The 17,626-nt window shown below is 34.3% G+C and overlaps 1 protein-coding gene across 2 annotated transcripts in view; it reads right to left on the bottom strand.

Annotated features, from left to right (window-relative positions):
* The window catches only part of NIPA1 (NIPA magnesium transporter 1), a 46,457-nt gene that overhangs the window by 15,811 nt on the left and 13,020 nt on the right, over nucleotides 1–17,626 (bottom strand). Inside the window, exons 2-3 of one of the 2 annotated variants that reach the window (XM_074300305.1) lie at nucleotides 9,384–9,431; nucleotides 7,983–8,073 (exon numbers count right to left, since the gene is read on the bottom strand). In XM_074300305.1, coding sequence (XP_074156406.1) covers nucleotides 7,983–8,073; nucleotides 9,384–9,431 — 139 coding nt within the window. The remainder of the gene's footprint in view (nucleotides 1–7,982; nucleotides 8,074–9,383; nucleotides 9,432–17,626) is intronic. The other variant, XM_074300306.1, reaches the window with a different exon arrangement.

Genomic DNA, 17,626 nt, shown 5'->3' on the forward strand with positions numbered 1-17,626 from the left:
ATTGCAAGCATCCAGAAAGAAACAATTCAAGTACAGTGGAACCACACTCAGGATAACACAAGGTTTAGCAGCTTCTACAATAAAGGACTGGAGGGCTTGGAATATGACATTCTGGAGAGCAATGGAGCTAGGATTACAATCAAGAATCACCTACCCACCAAAACTGAGTATAATACTTCAGAGGAAAAGGTAGCCATTTAATGAAACAAAAGGATTTTCAAGCATTCATGATGAAAAGATCAGAGCCGAATAGAGAATCTGGTTTTCAAATACAGGACTCTGAAGAAGCATAAGGAGATAACCTGGAGATGATATCATAAGACACTTAATAAGGTTTATCTGTTTATACTCCTACATGGTAGGATGATACTTGTAACTCATTAGAATGTTCTCATTCATTATTTCGGTTAGAACAAATATATATAGAACAGAGGGCATGGGTGTGACTTGAATATGAAAGGATAATATCGTTTTTTAAAAATGATAAAATTAAGGTGTGCGAGAGGAATGCTGGGAGAAAGGGAAAGGGAGAAGTGGAATGGTGCAAATTATCTGCCACAAAAAAGAGGCAAGAAAAAGCTCTTACAGTGGAGGGAAAGAGGGGAGGAAAAGAGTGAGTTCTCATCAGAACTGACTCAAATAGGAAATAACATACACAATAGAGGTATAGAAATCTATCTTATCCTGCAGGAAAATAGGAGGGGAATGCAATGTGAAAAGTGAGGGGAGGGTAATAAGAGAGAGGGCATATTAGGGGAGGGAGTGGTCAGTAGCATTGACCTTTTGACCTTTTTGATCTTCTTTTGAGAAGGAACAGGATGAAAAGAGGAGAAATACAATTAGCAATAGTAAGTGTAAAAAATTTTTTTGAAGCAAGTTTCTGATGGAATATTATTGTTCTTTGAGAAATGACTAATAGGATGCTCTCAGGAAAACCCAAACAAACCTGGAATGCCTTCCATGAACAAAGTGAAATATACTGTATACAAAGTAATAGTAATGTTCCAGGATGAGCAGCTGTAAATGACTTACTTATTCTCAGTAGTACAATCATCCACAACTACTGTGAAGGAAAAATCCTATCCATATCCAGAGAAGGAACTGATTATGTCTGAATATAGATCGAAGCATTCTCTAATTTTCTCTCTCTCTCTTTATTTCTAACTTAATTTTCTTGAGGATTTTTATTTTCATTAGGATGGGAAATCTATGTTTTCTTTCACAACTTGACTTTTATGGAAATGTTTGCATATCTTCACATGTGGTTTCTTAATTGTGGGTGGGGATAAGGGAGAGAACCTAGAACTCAAAAATCTTAAAAACAATTGTTAAAAAATGTAACTGGGAAAATATTAAATATTTATATTATTATGATATATTAAATATAAATATTCCAGTTTATATATCATAATATATAATTATATTAATAATAATTATATTTCAGTTATATTTCATAAATAAATAAATACTTTTTCTTTAAAAAGATCTTAGACTAAGGAGGAAACAATCAGATTTCATTTTGGATTAGGTCATTCTGGAAATACTCTAAATTTGTAGGTCTCTAGATTATCCCAGAGATTCTAGAATAATATAATATTCAATATTCCAAGGAAGTAGCAATAGGATCAGCTTTTCCCTTCCAGAAGTACAACAGAACCCAGCCCTAATATTAAGTCTAAAGGTAGGAAGAGGCTGAAAAATAAAAAAAACAGAACAAAAAAAAGAAGTCTCTAATAAAGTGACATGATGACAGAGAAGCTCAAGACATAAACTTGGAACAAGAGAATGACATCAAAACATCTAGAAGCAAAACCTCAGAGAAAAACAGAGCCTGAGCATTTAAACATTCAACTAGAATAGCAGGAAGAGATGAGACAAGAGTTAAAAATAGAATTTAAAATGTTTTTTATAAATTAAATAAGAGTGCTTTAGGAGAAAATTAGAAAAGAATTGACACCTATGCAAGAAAGAATTGGAAACAGAATTAACACCTTGGCATAAGAATACAAAACCTAGCCCAAGCAACAAACTTCTTGAAAATTAAAATGGATTGACTAAAAGCCAATGTCTCTATAAGGCAATAAGAAATATTAAAGCAAGTCAAAAGACAAAAAAGAAAAAAATGTAAGATATCTTAAAGCAAAAACAACTGATGTGGAAAACAAGTTAAGGTGATAAAAATTTAAGAATCATTGCATTATCTAAATACCATGACAAAAACATCTTGACATCCTATTTTAAGGAATCTTTAGAAAACAAAAACAAAACAATTTTTTAAAAAGTGCCCAAATCCCTTTAAAACAGAGAGCCAACCAGAAATAGAAAAAATCCATCTCTAGAAAGAAACCCCAAAGTCAAAACTTCCAGGAACAAGATAGCCAAAATTCAGAATTGAGGTGGAGGAATCTTTCTTCTTAAAAGGACCATATGGATATTTATAATACCATTCACAGATCATACATAAATATCAATTTAAAAACTTAAACAGTGGGAGTTTGTTGTATCTAGCTTTCAGCTTATCATTATCTGTGGTTGCTTATGGAGGGCCAGACCAAATGATTTTGTGGATCTTAAATAGCCCATGGGCAGGATATTCCCTATCCCTGATTTAAAACTTCCATGTCAAAGAAAAAATATTGTAAGCAGCCAGAAAGAAAGAATTCAATTATGAAGGAGCACCAATGAGGATTCAATACATGAACTTAGTACTTAATATAGTTCTACAAGATTCACACCTAAGATAATGTAATTATAATAGGGCATATAAGCTGGGACAAACTCAGCCAGACAGATTCATTTCATCTCCCACCTTTGTGGGGCTGGAGGATGGAGCACAAGTCCTGGAACTGAGACAGACTTCAAGACAGAGACCGTCGTGGTGGTCCTCCTGCCTCCCCCACAGAAACCAAGACACATTCTGGAGGACCTCAAGAAAGCTGGCCCGGGCCCCAGGCAAAGAAACTAGACTTTGAAGGAGAAAATAAAGAATTTGGACTTTCTCCCTCCCTGGCTATTCTCCTGGTGATTACTTTGCTGAAACAAAGGCTGCTCCAAGACCTCCAGAAAGCCAACAGGAACATTATAGATATGTATGTAAATATATACATATCTGTGTATTATACATATGTGTATACACACACTTAGATCTATGTGTTTTCTTCTTTATCATGTGGTATGGAGCCTCTTTGATAAAGCAAAAATAGCTTGGTATCTCATGGACATGGACAAATCTCATGGACTGGACTAGAGAACTATTAAGCATAATAGTTATGCTAAACTAGATAACCATTATCTTATCAATTCCACTGAGTTAGCATCTTATAAGAATCCTTATTTCAAGTACTGAGTTCCGGCTCTTAACAAATGAAGAGGAACACGAAAAGGCAAATATGAATGAACCATGATAAAGGATTAAATCATAATAAATTGCTTATATTAAAATATAGGATGATATGTGGCCCCACCCATTCCTATCATTATCATCTTGGAGTTCTTAAAAGAATTGAAAGGGAAGAGGAATACAATGAGGGAATTGGGAGTTAGGGAAGAAGGGAAAGGAAAATTAGAGACAATTATCTCTTATACTGAGGTACACAAGGAGATATCTATACAAATAGGGAGAGGGATAAGATCTGACATTTGATCATCACTGCCAAATGAACTAGTCGAAAGAGACCATACATACACAGACACATATACATACATATGCAGTTGGGTACAGTTGGGTACAGACATTCATTTCACTGTAAAGAAAAATGGAGATGGGGGAGAGGACAAATATAAAGAAGAGCAGATTAAAGGAGGTATTCATCTTTAGCAAAACAAATTCTAAAGGTACAAAAAATGTGTATAGCTCTTTGAGGAAGTAAAGAATAAGAATCTGAGAGAATGTCCAGAAATTGGGGGATGAATGAACAAGTCACAGTACAAATTAAAGTACTATAAATATGACAGAAGACTATTGTGCTACCCTCTCATCAGCAAAATGACCAACCATGATACTTGAAGATTAAGGACTCAGAATATAGAATGGAACAATTTTTTTTTTGGTAGGGGTGGAGGGTATGGCCAACGTGGAAATTTGTTTTGATTGACAAAACATGTTTGAAATTGGTTTTGCTTTTCTTATATTTTCAACTAGGGGGAGGCATGGGGTGGGAGAGTGCACAGGAAGATTTTGGCTGACCAAAGCAAATAAAAATATTTTTTAAAAGTATACTCATATTGTTTCTAAAGCCACACACAAAAAATCAGTCTATAGAAGTGATGCATGTATGTATACATACATACACATATATGTAAATATGTATGTATATATATATATATATAAAAGGAAAAATGAATCAGTCTTTTAAATAATTTTTATAAAAATAATTTTATAAAATCATTGAATAAAATACTATTTATTGGAAAAATTAGTAAAGAATGGAATTAATTAAATCATGCAATATTTCTGTTTCAAATAGTGCTTTGCAGAGCTTGAAGTCAGTGAATGTTACAGAATACTTGGAATAGTAACATTTTTAGTATGACTGATTTTAATTATTAATGGTCATTAATAATGATTATTATTTATATTATTATATATTAATATAAAATAATAATAAACATTAATGGTCAATCAGATGACAATATGAATAACTTAGTGAGCAATAACTATATAATATATAAATGAAAACATTTATTAAGTGCTTATTATATATACTGGGCCAAGTATGTTACTATGCATCCAATAGTTATGATTTCATTGATGTAATTATGTTTTCCCCTGTCACATATAACCCTTATATGATATTTAGTAGATGGTCTTTTAGCCTGTTTACTATGTTATCAGACCTATGGTTTTGGGTTTTTTGGTTTTTTGGTTGTTTTTTTTTTTTTTTTTTTTTTTTTTTTTTTGCTGAGGCAATTGGGGGTGTAACTTGTCCAAGGTCACACAGCTAGGAAGTGTTAAGTGTCTGAGGACAAATTTGAACTCAGATCCTCCTGACTTCAGGGTAAGTGCTCTATCCACTGCGCCACCTAGCTGACTCCAGAGCTATGTTTTAAGAAGATCAATTTGAAGTTATTACAGCCAAAATTTCATCACACTGCAGCCAAATGTGAAAAGCCTTTCCAAACTCTGCTAGGCTGATTCTCAGACAAAGGATACCCAGTTCTTCACCAGGCCTACAGCCAAAGCCTTTCCACTTTGGTAGGAACTTCCAAGGCTTATGACCCATTAGTATAGACTTTGAAATCCCCAAATTTTTGTGACCCAGTGAACAGTCTGACTAAGGATGTAAAGGTAGGAAAGTAGAATAACTGCTAGGAGAGTGTGAGAAATGGATGGACATTTCGTTTCCACAATTAGGAAAATTAAGTTGGAGAAATGAAACTTAAAATTAGAAAACTGAAACCCACAAGAATATCAAAAAATAATCAAGAGTGGAGTTTATCTTCCCCCCCCCCCCCCCCCCCAAAGAATGCAAGCTCCTTGGGGGCAGGTACTGACTTTTATAGCCTGAGATTTGAAAGTAATCTTCTGTTCTTTGCCCTGTTAACTTCCCCCTTCTAAAATGTAAGCTTCTTGGGAGCTGGGACTGGCTATGTAATGAGGAGTGCAGATTCATGTTTTGTAACTTCTGTAACATCTAATTAATGGGAATCAGGGGAGGGACTTGTGCTTCAGGAGAGGAAATAAAATCCCGCCTTTGGAGTTTCAAAGGTGTGTCTGCTCACCTAGGCACCTATTGCAACAATGTAAAATAAATCTTTCCCACATTCATGGGTGAGTCAGTGGAGTTCTTGGTAAGATATTTTGTTTCTTAGGGAGTATGGCTGCCATATAGGACTTTTAAAAGAAGGGTAATAAGAGAAAATAAGACTGAAAAGGTAGATTGCCAAATAGAGAAGAGGTTTTTTTGTTTGTTTGTTTGTTTTTTTAAATCACAGTCTAAAGAGTATGGACATTTAGTAAACAATGACTATGTAATTGCAGTTTTTGAGCAGGATATTCACCTAAAGTGGTGCAATGCATAAGGCTCTGGATGAAGGAACACTCAAGTTCAAATGTAGCCTTAGATTCTTACTTAGATGTGTAATCCCTGGGTAAATCATTTAACCTATTGTCTGTCTCAGTTTCCTTATCTATAGAATGAGCATAATAACATAACCTCCAGGATTGTTGTGAAAATAAAATGAAACAATAATTTTACAAACCTTAAAGTGCTATATAAGTGCTCATTGATGATGATGATGATGAGAACTTTGTTTTAGGAAAATTAATCTGGTAGCAGTATGTGGAATAATTAGAAGGCAGAGAGATTGGCTGAGAATCAATTATGATAGTCCTAAAAGAACGTAAAAGGGCTAAAACTAAGGTGGTAGTGAAATTACCTTAGGTACAGAGAAAATAATAAAATTAGAAGAGTAGTTCATAAACTATAGGGGCCAAATCTAACCCACTGCCTGTTTTCATATGCTAAGAATTGTTTTTGCACTTATAAAGTTTTGTTTTATTTGAAAATGTAAATAGCTCACAAGATATACAAAAACTGCCCCACTATGGATTAGAACAATTTCACATCAAACTGATACAACCATTCTGGGAGAGCAATGTCCAAATGGCAGTCAAAATGTGATTTTCAAACTTTGATCTAACTATACCCCTACTGCATCTGTATCTCAAAGTGATCAAGAAAAATGGAAAAGGACCCAAATATTCAAAAATGTTTATATCTTTTTCTAATGGCAAAATATTGGAAATTGAGGAAGTGCCCACCAATTGGGGAATAGCTGAACAAGTGGCATATGGATGCAATGGAATACTCTTGGACCATAAAAAATGACAAGCAGGCGAAAAACTCACTATGGAAAATGTCCACATTGGGGGGGGAAGGGGGAGGGTGCAACTATGGAAACTGAACACAGACCGAAGCACACTATTTTCTTTTTTTGTGTGTGCTTTTTGTGTGTTTTTTTCTTTTCTGTTTCTTCTTTCACAGTAGGGCTAATGTGGAAATATGTTTAACACTATGCACATGTATAATATATATATAAAAGCTTGCTTACCATCTTGGGAAGGGCAAAGGGAGAAAAATTTCTTACAAGGACTTGTTCTCTCCTCACCAGTTTTTTTCATGAGGGAGAGAGGAAGGAGGGGAGATGGAAGGAGAGAACATAAGTTCTTATTAACCTAAAATTAATTCTAAAAAGTTATAGCAAATTGAATATAAAAAAAATTAGGAATTTGGACAGTTCATATAGTTGTGGCCTTTACATATACAGGATACAACTATACATAAAGCACTAGATTCCAATGCAATTTTTCAAACATTTTCAAATTTTAAAATGTCTGCACTCTTTGTGCAAGGTGACAGTGAGGACACAAAAATTAAATACGCTCACTACACCTATACTTTCAAAAAGACTCTGGAATTTTTAATCTAAAAATTTAGTTTAAAAGCCAATGATTCAATGAATTTTAAAAACAGCCTTTATCTCTATTCTTCCCTATTTTTCTCTATAATTTAGCTTCTGCCAAAAGACAAATAGGATACAAATATTCAACAAAGACTTAATTTTAAAAAAAAAGCTGTGTAAGTGTATGTCCCATACAAATAATTAAAATATTTTTTTTATAATTACAGAATTGAATCTAATTGGATTCATAATTAGTTTTAGAATACATGCCAAGAGAGTTATTAATTCTTTTGAAAAAGTACCATGTTTAAAAAGTAGGAAAATAAAAATTATTATTCATTCCATAACTGAAAATTATAGATGCCTGTAATTAAGTCATACTGACACATTCTGAAATATACTAAAGAAAATTTCTGGAAGAAAAGTTATCTAATAAGTAAGATTAAATTAAATGTGAGAAATTCTGGCATAGGGTAGAAAAATGTAATTTTCTATTTTTATTCGTTTAGTTGGGAAATTTTAAATTTAAATCAAAACCCCCTTCATATCATATTGCAATGCAAAATTCCAATGCTCACCCAAATGGAACACCAAGAGCACCAAGGGGAGTGACCAGCACAGTAGGAACTGCTGTATAAGCCAAGAAATTTCCAATTTGACCAAGAGCCACTGTCAAGAGAATCATAAAAACAGATCTTGTAATCATTACATTCAGATGTCCTTTAACATAAAAAAATCAGTATTTGGACTAGGAGTGACGGCATAATGATGGAACCTAAATTTTTCAATTATTAGTTTGAAAAAACTATTGACATATATATATTACAAAGTATCCTACTCCCAAATTCTGGAGAATTATTATGAAACCATTAAAATGATTAAAATAATTTTAGTTCTCTAACCAATATTAGAAAAATATAGCATTGAAATAACTAATAGCACTGGCAATCCAAATAAAAACAAAGTATGAGTTAGATTAGAATATGACAAATTAATTTTATGGAGTTTCTCCCCTGAACTGATATAATTAGGGTGGATAACACATAATATTATATGTGTTCTTTAGATATATGAGGTAGACTTGAAACCAATGTTCTCAAAATATCTTAAAGTATTCACAAACACTCTCAGATTTGGAGTCCTAGTTGGTATTGATATCATATACATGCCAATACTAACTGAAAATGTATAATATTTGTGTATTTATATGTGACATATATTTATATACATTTATTTGTATCAATATACTGAAAATTAGATTTATATATTTACTTAAGCTTAAATATGATATAATTTTACATATAGTAAAATAATATAATTTACATTAATTTCAATAAAAAGACATTTCACATTTCTTACAAAAAAACTTTTTAAAAAATCTCACAGAATCTTTTCAATTTCTAACATGTCTTTTTCTGAGGGATTTAAGGCACAGAATTAATATTCTCATTTACCTATATGAGCTATCATATAAATTATTGTGTAGTATTTGTTTTGATGAACAAAAATAAATATTTTAATATTTGAAATTCCACTTAATTCACGTGGTACCTAAGTATCTCCTTGGTAATTTGAAAAAAAATAGGATATTTGGTATATAAATGGCCTGAAATTATGGGCATAATTTGTGCATTGGGAAAAGCTAACTCAGAGACAAGGTTTGAGGTAGAAGAAAAAGATAATGGAATAATTTTCCCCCTATTCTTTCTTCCTCATTCTCATGCCAATTCTCTCTATCCATCCCTGCCTCCTTGCCATTTCTACCCTTATTTATTCCATTCCAAAAAAAAAAAAAAAAAAGAAGAGTGAGGGAAAAATGGCTTCAGAAAGATACCTCATGTACCCAGAATGAGTAGAATGAAGTTAAAAGCCATCCAGAAAGAACCAGTATGTCATTCCCCCAGATTCCTAGCTATGTTTGGAATGAATGCTAGGTTTTAAGAAAAAAAGAAAAAAAGTCATTTTTAAGACATACTTACTTGCAATTGTGCCAGACCACCAAACTATGTCTGTTAAATAAGAAGTACCTGTGAAGGATTAAGAGGAGAAGAAAATATAGTAACAGGTGTATGTCTGTAAAATTAACACAACTGCATTTTTATGTAATGAGAAAAAGCAAGAAGTTAATAATCACAAAATTATTGTTGGAAGGAATCTCAGCGATCATTTGGTTCAACCCTGCACTTTAACAGACTTCTCTCCTCTATTATAACATCTATCTATCTATCTATCTATCTATCTATCTATCTATCTATCTATCTATCTATCATCTATCTGACATTACACATATATTACATATATACTATAAATTATATATACCATATATAGACTATATACTATATGTCTATATACTACATACAGACACACAATATATGTATATATATAATATACTCTTCAATCATATTAGTAAAAAAAATTCCATTCTCTCCAATCACATTAGTACCATTTTTGTTTAACAACTCATCCTACCTCTTTTATGGATCATTGTAATTGCCTAACTCATCTTGTTTTCAATCTCTTCTCCTGAATCAATTAAAGAAGCAGTTATTTAGCAGAAACTCTGTATAAGGTCCTGGTGTTAGACACTGAAGATATAAAGGCAAAATGAAACAGTCCTTGCTCTTGAAAAGCTTATCTTTAAAATGTACATAAGTAAAAATAATATACAAAGCATAGGCAAATTATAGCAAAGAGAAAGTATGTTAAGGGAAAAGAAAAGAGGAAGGGAAGATGGGAGGGATAGAAAAAAGAGGAAAGCAGGGAAGGAAAAGAGAGAAGGAGGGAAAAAAGATGAAGAGGAGAGACAGAGAGAGGGGCAAAAAGAGGAAGGGAAAGAAAGAGAAAAAGAGAGGGGGAAGAGGGATAGAGGGAAAGAGAGAGAGGGGTAAAAGGAGAAAGGGAAAGAGGAAGAGGGAGAGGGAGGGAGAAAGAGAAAGGGAAAGTGGGAAAGAGAAAAAGAGAGAGGGAAAGAGAAAAAGAGAGAGAGGGAGAGGAAAGAAGGAAAGGGAGAGAGGAAGAGAGGGGGAAAGAAGAGAGATAATTCATAACTGGGGGGAAGCAATATCAGAAGAGGCCTCTTGTAGGAGTTGGCACCTGAGTAATGCTTGGTGGTTGTTTTTGTTTTCCAACGATCAAGTATTAATTTTTTTCACTTTCTACTCATAGAGACAAAAGAAACAAAACCCTTGTAACAAATATCCACAGTACAACAAAATAAAACCTATAGTGACTATGTCCAGAAAAGTCTCATTCTTCATATCAAATCTATCACCTCTTTGTCTCAAATTGGGGGGCAGGTATTCTTTATCATTGCACTTCTGGAATCACAGTTGGTTACTGTACATTTTAAAATGTTATGACTTGTATAGAAATTGCTTTCCTATTTCCAGTGATCTATGTCAGCTTTTAATGTAAGTAGGGTTTTTAAGAAACAAGTGAAGCAGAAAGGCTGCTTGAGGAAGATTTTGCTTTTTTTGTTTTTGTATCCCTAAAAGTTAGCACTGTGCTTCAAATATAGTAAGAACTTCCCTTCTTGTGAATTGATTATTAGATACTGATAGACTAAAATGTATCTCTAGGAAGAGGTAAAGAAAAAGAGAACATTCTAAGGGTGGGAGACTATGTCAAAAGACACAGAGGTTAAGTGATGTTAAATATAAGGAATAGTTTGTGGGCCAATGTGACTAGGACAGAGGTATGGAAGGAAAATAACATGAATGCAATATGAAATCAGAATGAGAGCTAAGGGGTCAAGGAAAGCCTTCATGAAGAAAGTGACTCAACTGAGTTCAGTAATTTAGTAAACCAGAGATTTTAACAGGGAGAGAGGAGGGAGTACGTTTGAGGCTTGGGATACAACATGGTTGAAGTCAAAGAGATGGCAGAGGGAACATCAATCCAAAGGGTACTGTTAGGACTGCCCAGAGTTTGAGAAAAGAGGTAAATAGCAGGAAATGTACAATGGAACAAGGAATGGAACAGTTGGGAAGAGTTTTAAATGACAAACTCAAATTATATTTGATTCCTGACCCCGAATGGAACCCAAGCTGGTGAAGGAAGAATAGGTAGATGATGCAAGTGCAGATCTGCCCCTGGGGAGAGGGACCAATTGAATCACTGTCCATACTTCCTTTCAACAACTATAACTTCATTTTTCCTTAAATGATGGCTATCAGAGAGTAGTAGATAAAGAGCTGACTTTGAAGCAAGAAGCCCTAGGTTCAAGTTTGGTCTTTGACATATACTAGCTGTATCCTGAGATCCTGAGAAAATTATTCCAACTTTTAGACCTCTAAGCACTCAGATCATGTCTTATTTGTATAGGTAGGGGAGGTTTCCTCACTGAAGGGTTCCCAGGACCACTGAAATCATAGGTGCAGTTCATGTGCCTACCCCATCACTATATTGATTCTGTACATTATTATTAATTAGCATAAATAATAAAAATAGTATTATTCTGTACATACTCTTAAATTGTTCTCCTTGTTGAGAGACATTAAAAGAACTGCAATTTCTCTCCTCTTCTTCCTGTTCAATTTTGAACTCAGTTAATAGTACATAAGCAGGTATTTTCAGTGAGAGATTTAGAATATGAAATAGGATAAGTGGAAAATTTAATATTACACTGCTTATCTTTCTTCCTTGTGCTCTCAATTGAAGGTTTTATATTACTGACTCTCAGGAATTTCACAAATTAAATAAGGTATAACAATGTTATTTGAAAAATGCTACAAAATATACTTATCACTAGAAGACCACTGGAAGATTCTTTGTCTAAAAAGGCCTTTTTTAGGTTCAAGCAGTGAAGCCTAATATGCTCTTTTTCTCTCTAATTTCTAATTTACTGACACAGAAACTGAGCAGAAACTCTGTCCCACATATTGCCCACCAAAATTCACAAAACCCAGATGAAATGGCAAATGCTGCACTGGATTCTCCCTCTAAAAACAAGCACTTTAAATATGACCTTGTACCTCTCACAACTCAGTGAAGAAATTAATCACTTTCCCCACAATACCCTCTCCTTCTTGCCATCATTCTATATCTGCCAAGGACACCACCAATTCCTGTAAAGCACTCAAATGAATTCAACAAATTATTTAGTAAGTACCTACTGTGTATTAGGTACTGGGAGTACAAAGATGAAAAACAACAAAATCTTTGCCTTTCATGAGCTAGCCAACCAGGAGACTCAGGGTCAACACCCTGGCAAGAGCTTTGATCCTTCCTCCTTAATGTTCCACAGAGTCCCTGCATTTTGCTCTAGTTTTCTTTGGAAAGTCTCACATACTTCCCCATTACTTTGTGTGTGTCTGAGAGGAAAATATTATGCTACCTTTATTTCCCAATATACTCTTCCTTACCCCTGCTCCAAACCCATCTTTATAACAAATGTAACCAATCTAATGAACTGTCACAGGAAACAGTTTGTCACCATACGTTACATTTAGCATCAAGGGGAGAAAAAATAAGTTCTTCTGGCAAAAGCACTGAAGGTAAGCTTAACTTCTTAAATGTAATTTTCATTTACATCATGAAAACAACAAAAAAAGATGAAAATATTATGCAGCCTCCATAGTTTGCTCTCTGGATATGGATGGGACTTTCCAACACAAGTACATTCTCCTCCTCCCAGTCCCTCCAGCTCACAATCTAGGTGTCATCCTTAACTCCTCATTATTTCTTATACCCCACATCCAATTTGTTCTCAAGGTCTGTTGATTTCACCTTTGCCACTTCTCTCAAACATGCTCCCTTCTCTCTGATACTGACCATTCTGATGTAGGATTTCATCTCCTCATTCCTGAACTACTACAATAGCCTGCTGATGGGCCTGCTTACCCCAAGCCTTCCCCTGCTCCTATCCATCCTTCTTTCCATGAGCAAAGTGATTTTCCTAAAGGATAAGGCTAATTATATCACTCTCCTATCAGTAAACTCCAGTATCTATCATTTCCAGGATCAAATACAAAGTCTTCTGTTTGGCATTCAAAAGCTTTTTCATAAACCAGCCCTCTTCTACATCTCCACTCTTCTTACACCTTACCCCTCTCCACAAACTCTTTAATTTAGTGTTACTGCCCTTTCTGACTGTTCCACAAATAAGACACTCTTGACTCCAGGCTTTTTCTCTGGCTGTCCTCCAGGTCGGGAATGCCTTCCCTCTCCTCATTTCCTCCTACTGGCTTCCTAGCTTCCTTTTAATTCCATATTCTACAGGAAATCTTTCCCAAACCCTATTAATTCTAGTGTCTTCCCTGCCTTAATCACTTCTTATTTATCCAATACATAGCTTGTTTGTACGTAACTGTTTGCTTGCTGTCCCACTATATTGTGAACTTCTTGATGTCAGAGACTGCATTTTGCCTCTTTTTTTTTTTTTGGTATCCCCAGAACTCAGCACACAGTGCCTGACACAAAACAGATATTTAATAAATATATAGAGACTGGCTGAAATGTTTGGTGACTTCTAAGAACCTCATTTTGATCCAACATAGAACCTAAACGAAGAGAATGCTCTCCAGTATCATCCCATTCTCCCTGTCAGCAGAGGACCTACCTCATAGTTTACTGAGTCTAGAAACCTGAGCCTACTCGTCTCCCTAACTCAAAATTCCTTAACATCATGCCCCATTTTAATCTTACACTTCAGTCGCTGAGAGGAAGTAGTTCAGCCAAGTTCAACCAACTCCTCAATGTATACCCTTCCCTTAACAATCTCTCCAAACAGACTATGCCTAAGATATTATTTTTCTTCTCTCTAATTTTCAATCTCTTTCTAACTATTGGCAATGAGGTAAGCCTCATTGCCTATAAACACACCTAGGTCTTCCACATCTTTAAAAAAAATCAAATTATAGCATCCTATATCTCTCTTTCCTTTCATAGTCAAACACCCAGAAAAAGCTACTTTCCAAAGATACTTTCATTATATTCTCTTCCTCTCTGCCCTTTTCTCAAATCTTTGCAATTTAATTTCCAACTCCATTCTATTGAAAGAGATCTGCAAAGTTATCAAGAATCAACTGATTGCCAAATTGCCAATTTTCATTTTTTCAGTCCTTATACTTTTTGATTTCTTTGTGGCATTTTACAGTATTAGACTTTTCATCTCCTAGATGTTCTTTATGCTTTTGGTTTTTGTGGAACTATCTCTCTAGTTTACTTCCTGCCTGACAATTCTTTCTCAGATACCTTTGTTAAATTCTTATTTATATCATGCCATAGGTGGTTATACTGCCCAAAATCCTATCCTGAGCTTCTCTTTTTTTATTCTCTCATTTATTCATCTACTCTCATGGGTTCAATTATCTCTAAGATGACTGTCAATCAAAGATAAAAATAATATTATAGGACTATATATATGTATATATGAGATAAAATTTATTTTTTAATCTCAAAAAGTTTAAATTTCACGAGGAAAGGTATTGTATCATATATTTATCTCCCATTAATTACCTTGAATGGAAAAGATGCAAGGTGTAGTGAAATTTGGGGCTAGGTTTCACTCAATAAATTCAGTCCAGAATTAGAATACTAAAGAACTTTTTGATGTTCATTTTTTTTCAGTTGCATCCAATTCATTATGAGCCCATTTTTCTTGGCAAAGAATTGGAATGGTTTGCCATTTTCATCTCCTGCTCATTTTATTGATGAAGAATTGAGATAAAGAGGGTTAAGTGACTTGCCCGGGGTCACACATATTTAAGGCTAGATCTGAAATCTGCCTTCAGACCCAGTATTCTATCCACTGCAGCCACTTAGCTGTCCCATAATAAGGGACTAGAGGAATATATATATATATATATATATATATATATATATATATATATATATATATATATAATATAGAAGTCTGAAAAGGAAATGGTACCTGAAGTTTAAACAAATACTCATTCAGATAAAATACCATTCCAAAGATTACAACAAGTAATCAAAAAGGAAATAGTCCTTATATTATAATAGCAATTTACCCTTCTCTCCCCCCATATCAACTCACCATAAGTGGTCCTTTTATACTTTGAGTGATAAGAAAATTAAATCAACAAAGATGCTGAGAACAGTCTTTCTGCCCTCTTAAAACAAATGAAGCCCATTTTACACAAAAATGGTGTCATTTCTATTAAAAGAGTGGCAGCAAATTCAGAAAGAAATAGGTACCACTAAACCATACAGAAAGATCCCTGTCACATAGAGACTTAGAAACCATATCCATGTTAAAAATTATCTACATTCTATTATAATTTTTATTTTGTTAATTATTTCCCAATTTTATTTTAATCTAGTTCTGACAAGTCACAATCTTTCCTGTTTTCGTTTCCTCATAAGGAAAATGGAACTAAATTATATTTGCAGAGTTGGTGTGAGGAAAGTATTTCACAAACCTTAAAATACTATTTAAATATTACTATGTTCACAGCAACAGCAAATGATGAGAAACTTGAGACTTAGAGAGGTTTAATTATTTGCCCACACTAGAAAGTCCTACAGGTGAAATTCAAATTTAAAAACTCTCTCCTAACACTCTAATGAGTCCTTCATTTATTTTTTCCAAAACACCTGATTGCCTTTTTTTTCAATCACTTTAGAGGTGATTCCCTGTTGGAATATCCTTCTGAAAGTTTTCATTTCTATATCATCTAGGGAAATGTTCTAGATTGGGGATTACTAGATTATTTTTGTCCATTGCACAGTGTTTGTTTTTTTTGCAATAAGGAATCCTGACACTTTGGGAGAGTATCATGTAACTTCCATGAGTTCATACAATATGTATACAAGTGCATATGATGGTATATGTTAAGTTTCATATCATTCTATGCAGTGATATACCCTTTGAGAAGCACTGTTTTAAATCCTATGACCAGAAATCACAATCACAAGTATTAGTTTGATTTTCATGAGAATCATAACCTGCCAGGAGACCATGTGACAAGTGAAAAAGGAATAATGTGGGGTAAAAAGAGAGAGAGAAATGTGGTTCAAAAAAAGGTTAATTTCAATTCTACCCAAAGAAGTAGATTCTTATTCAAGATAATAGGACATCTTCCATTCGAATAGAACCTCCAATGAAGTCCATTCTGATTCTGAGACTATATCTCTGTGACTTAGATAATGTTCTACTGCCTATCATTCATGGGAATTGTTAACTAAATACAGAACCAATGGGACTTTTTAGTCTGGAGACAAAGCCACTGTAGTTCATTGCCTTTAAATTTCATTTCTCACCTATCCAACTACTATAACAGTAAATAGTAAATAGTAAAAATTTAAAGATAACACAATCTTTATTATAGTTGTAGTTGTTTGTTCTTCACTCTCAAAGAAAACCATGACATCTGGGAGGGGATGCCATGATATAGAAGTGAACTGGATTTAAGTGAGGGAGGGCTGTGCAAAGTCTCCAGACTCAATTTTTTTTTCTGGAGTCATCTGGATTCAGTTAACTATAAGACATGCATCAGGACCATTGGAGATGGCCCTGAATGCAATGGGACACTGACATTTTTAAGCTAAGGTCATTAGCAGAACTTAGTTTGACTTAGGCAATGCCCAATTGATGGTTAAGACTATGCACTGGTATACTGTCCAGGTTTCACAGGTATGCAACAATAAGCTCTCCTAAAAGCTCTCCTCTTTCATACTTTCCCTTAGAGCCTCCCAAACACTGAGCTAGCTCTAGCATCACTTGTGTCAATCTCATTTTCAATGTAGACATCCCTGAAAAGTATACTGTCAAGGTAAACGAACTTATCCACAGCATTCAAAACTTCTCCATTTGCTGTACCCGATGGTTCCCCATATGGATGCTGGCTGATGATGGTGCACCTGTGTTTTCTTGGTGTTTACTGTTAGGCCAAAATTAACACAAGCAGCAGAGAAACTATCCATATTTTGTTTCATCTCAGCTTCAGAGGCCATATTGAGTGCACAATCATCAGCAAGCAAAAACTCCTGCACTAACACACTCCCTCCACTTTAATTTTGGCTTTGTAGCTTTTCAAATTGAAGAATTTACCACCAGTGCAGTAGTTTTGACTTTGATGCCATGTTTGTTCTCGTTGAAGGGTTTTGATGTCATGGCTCAAAACATCATGCTTTTTAGCATGGAAGCAAGCAAACAGCCTTGTTTCACCCACTGGTGACTGGGAAAGTTCAAGGGCATTGTCCATTATCCAGAACTTAGGCAAGCGTGCCATCAAATTCATCAGTATAATACTAGGTA

Source organism: Sminthopsis crassicaudata, chromosome 3 (assembly GCF_048593235.1).
Source record: "Sminthopsis crassicaudata isolate SCR6 chromosome 3, ASM4859323v1, whole genome shotgun sequence".
Lineage (NCBI taxonomy): Eukaryota > Metazoa > Chordata > Mammalia > Dasyuromorphia > Dasyuridae > Sminthopsis > Sminthopsis crassicaudata.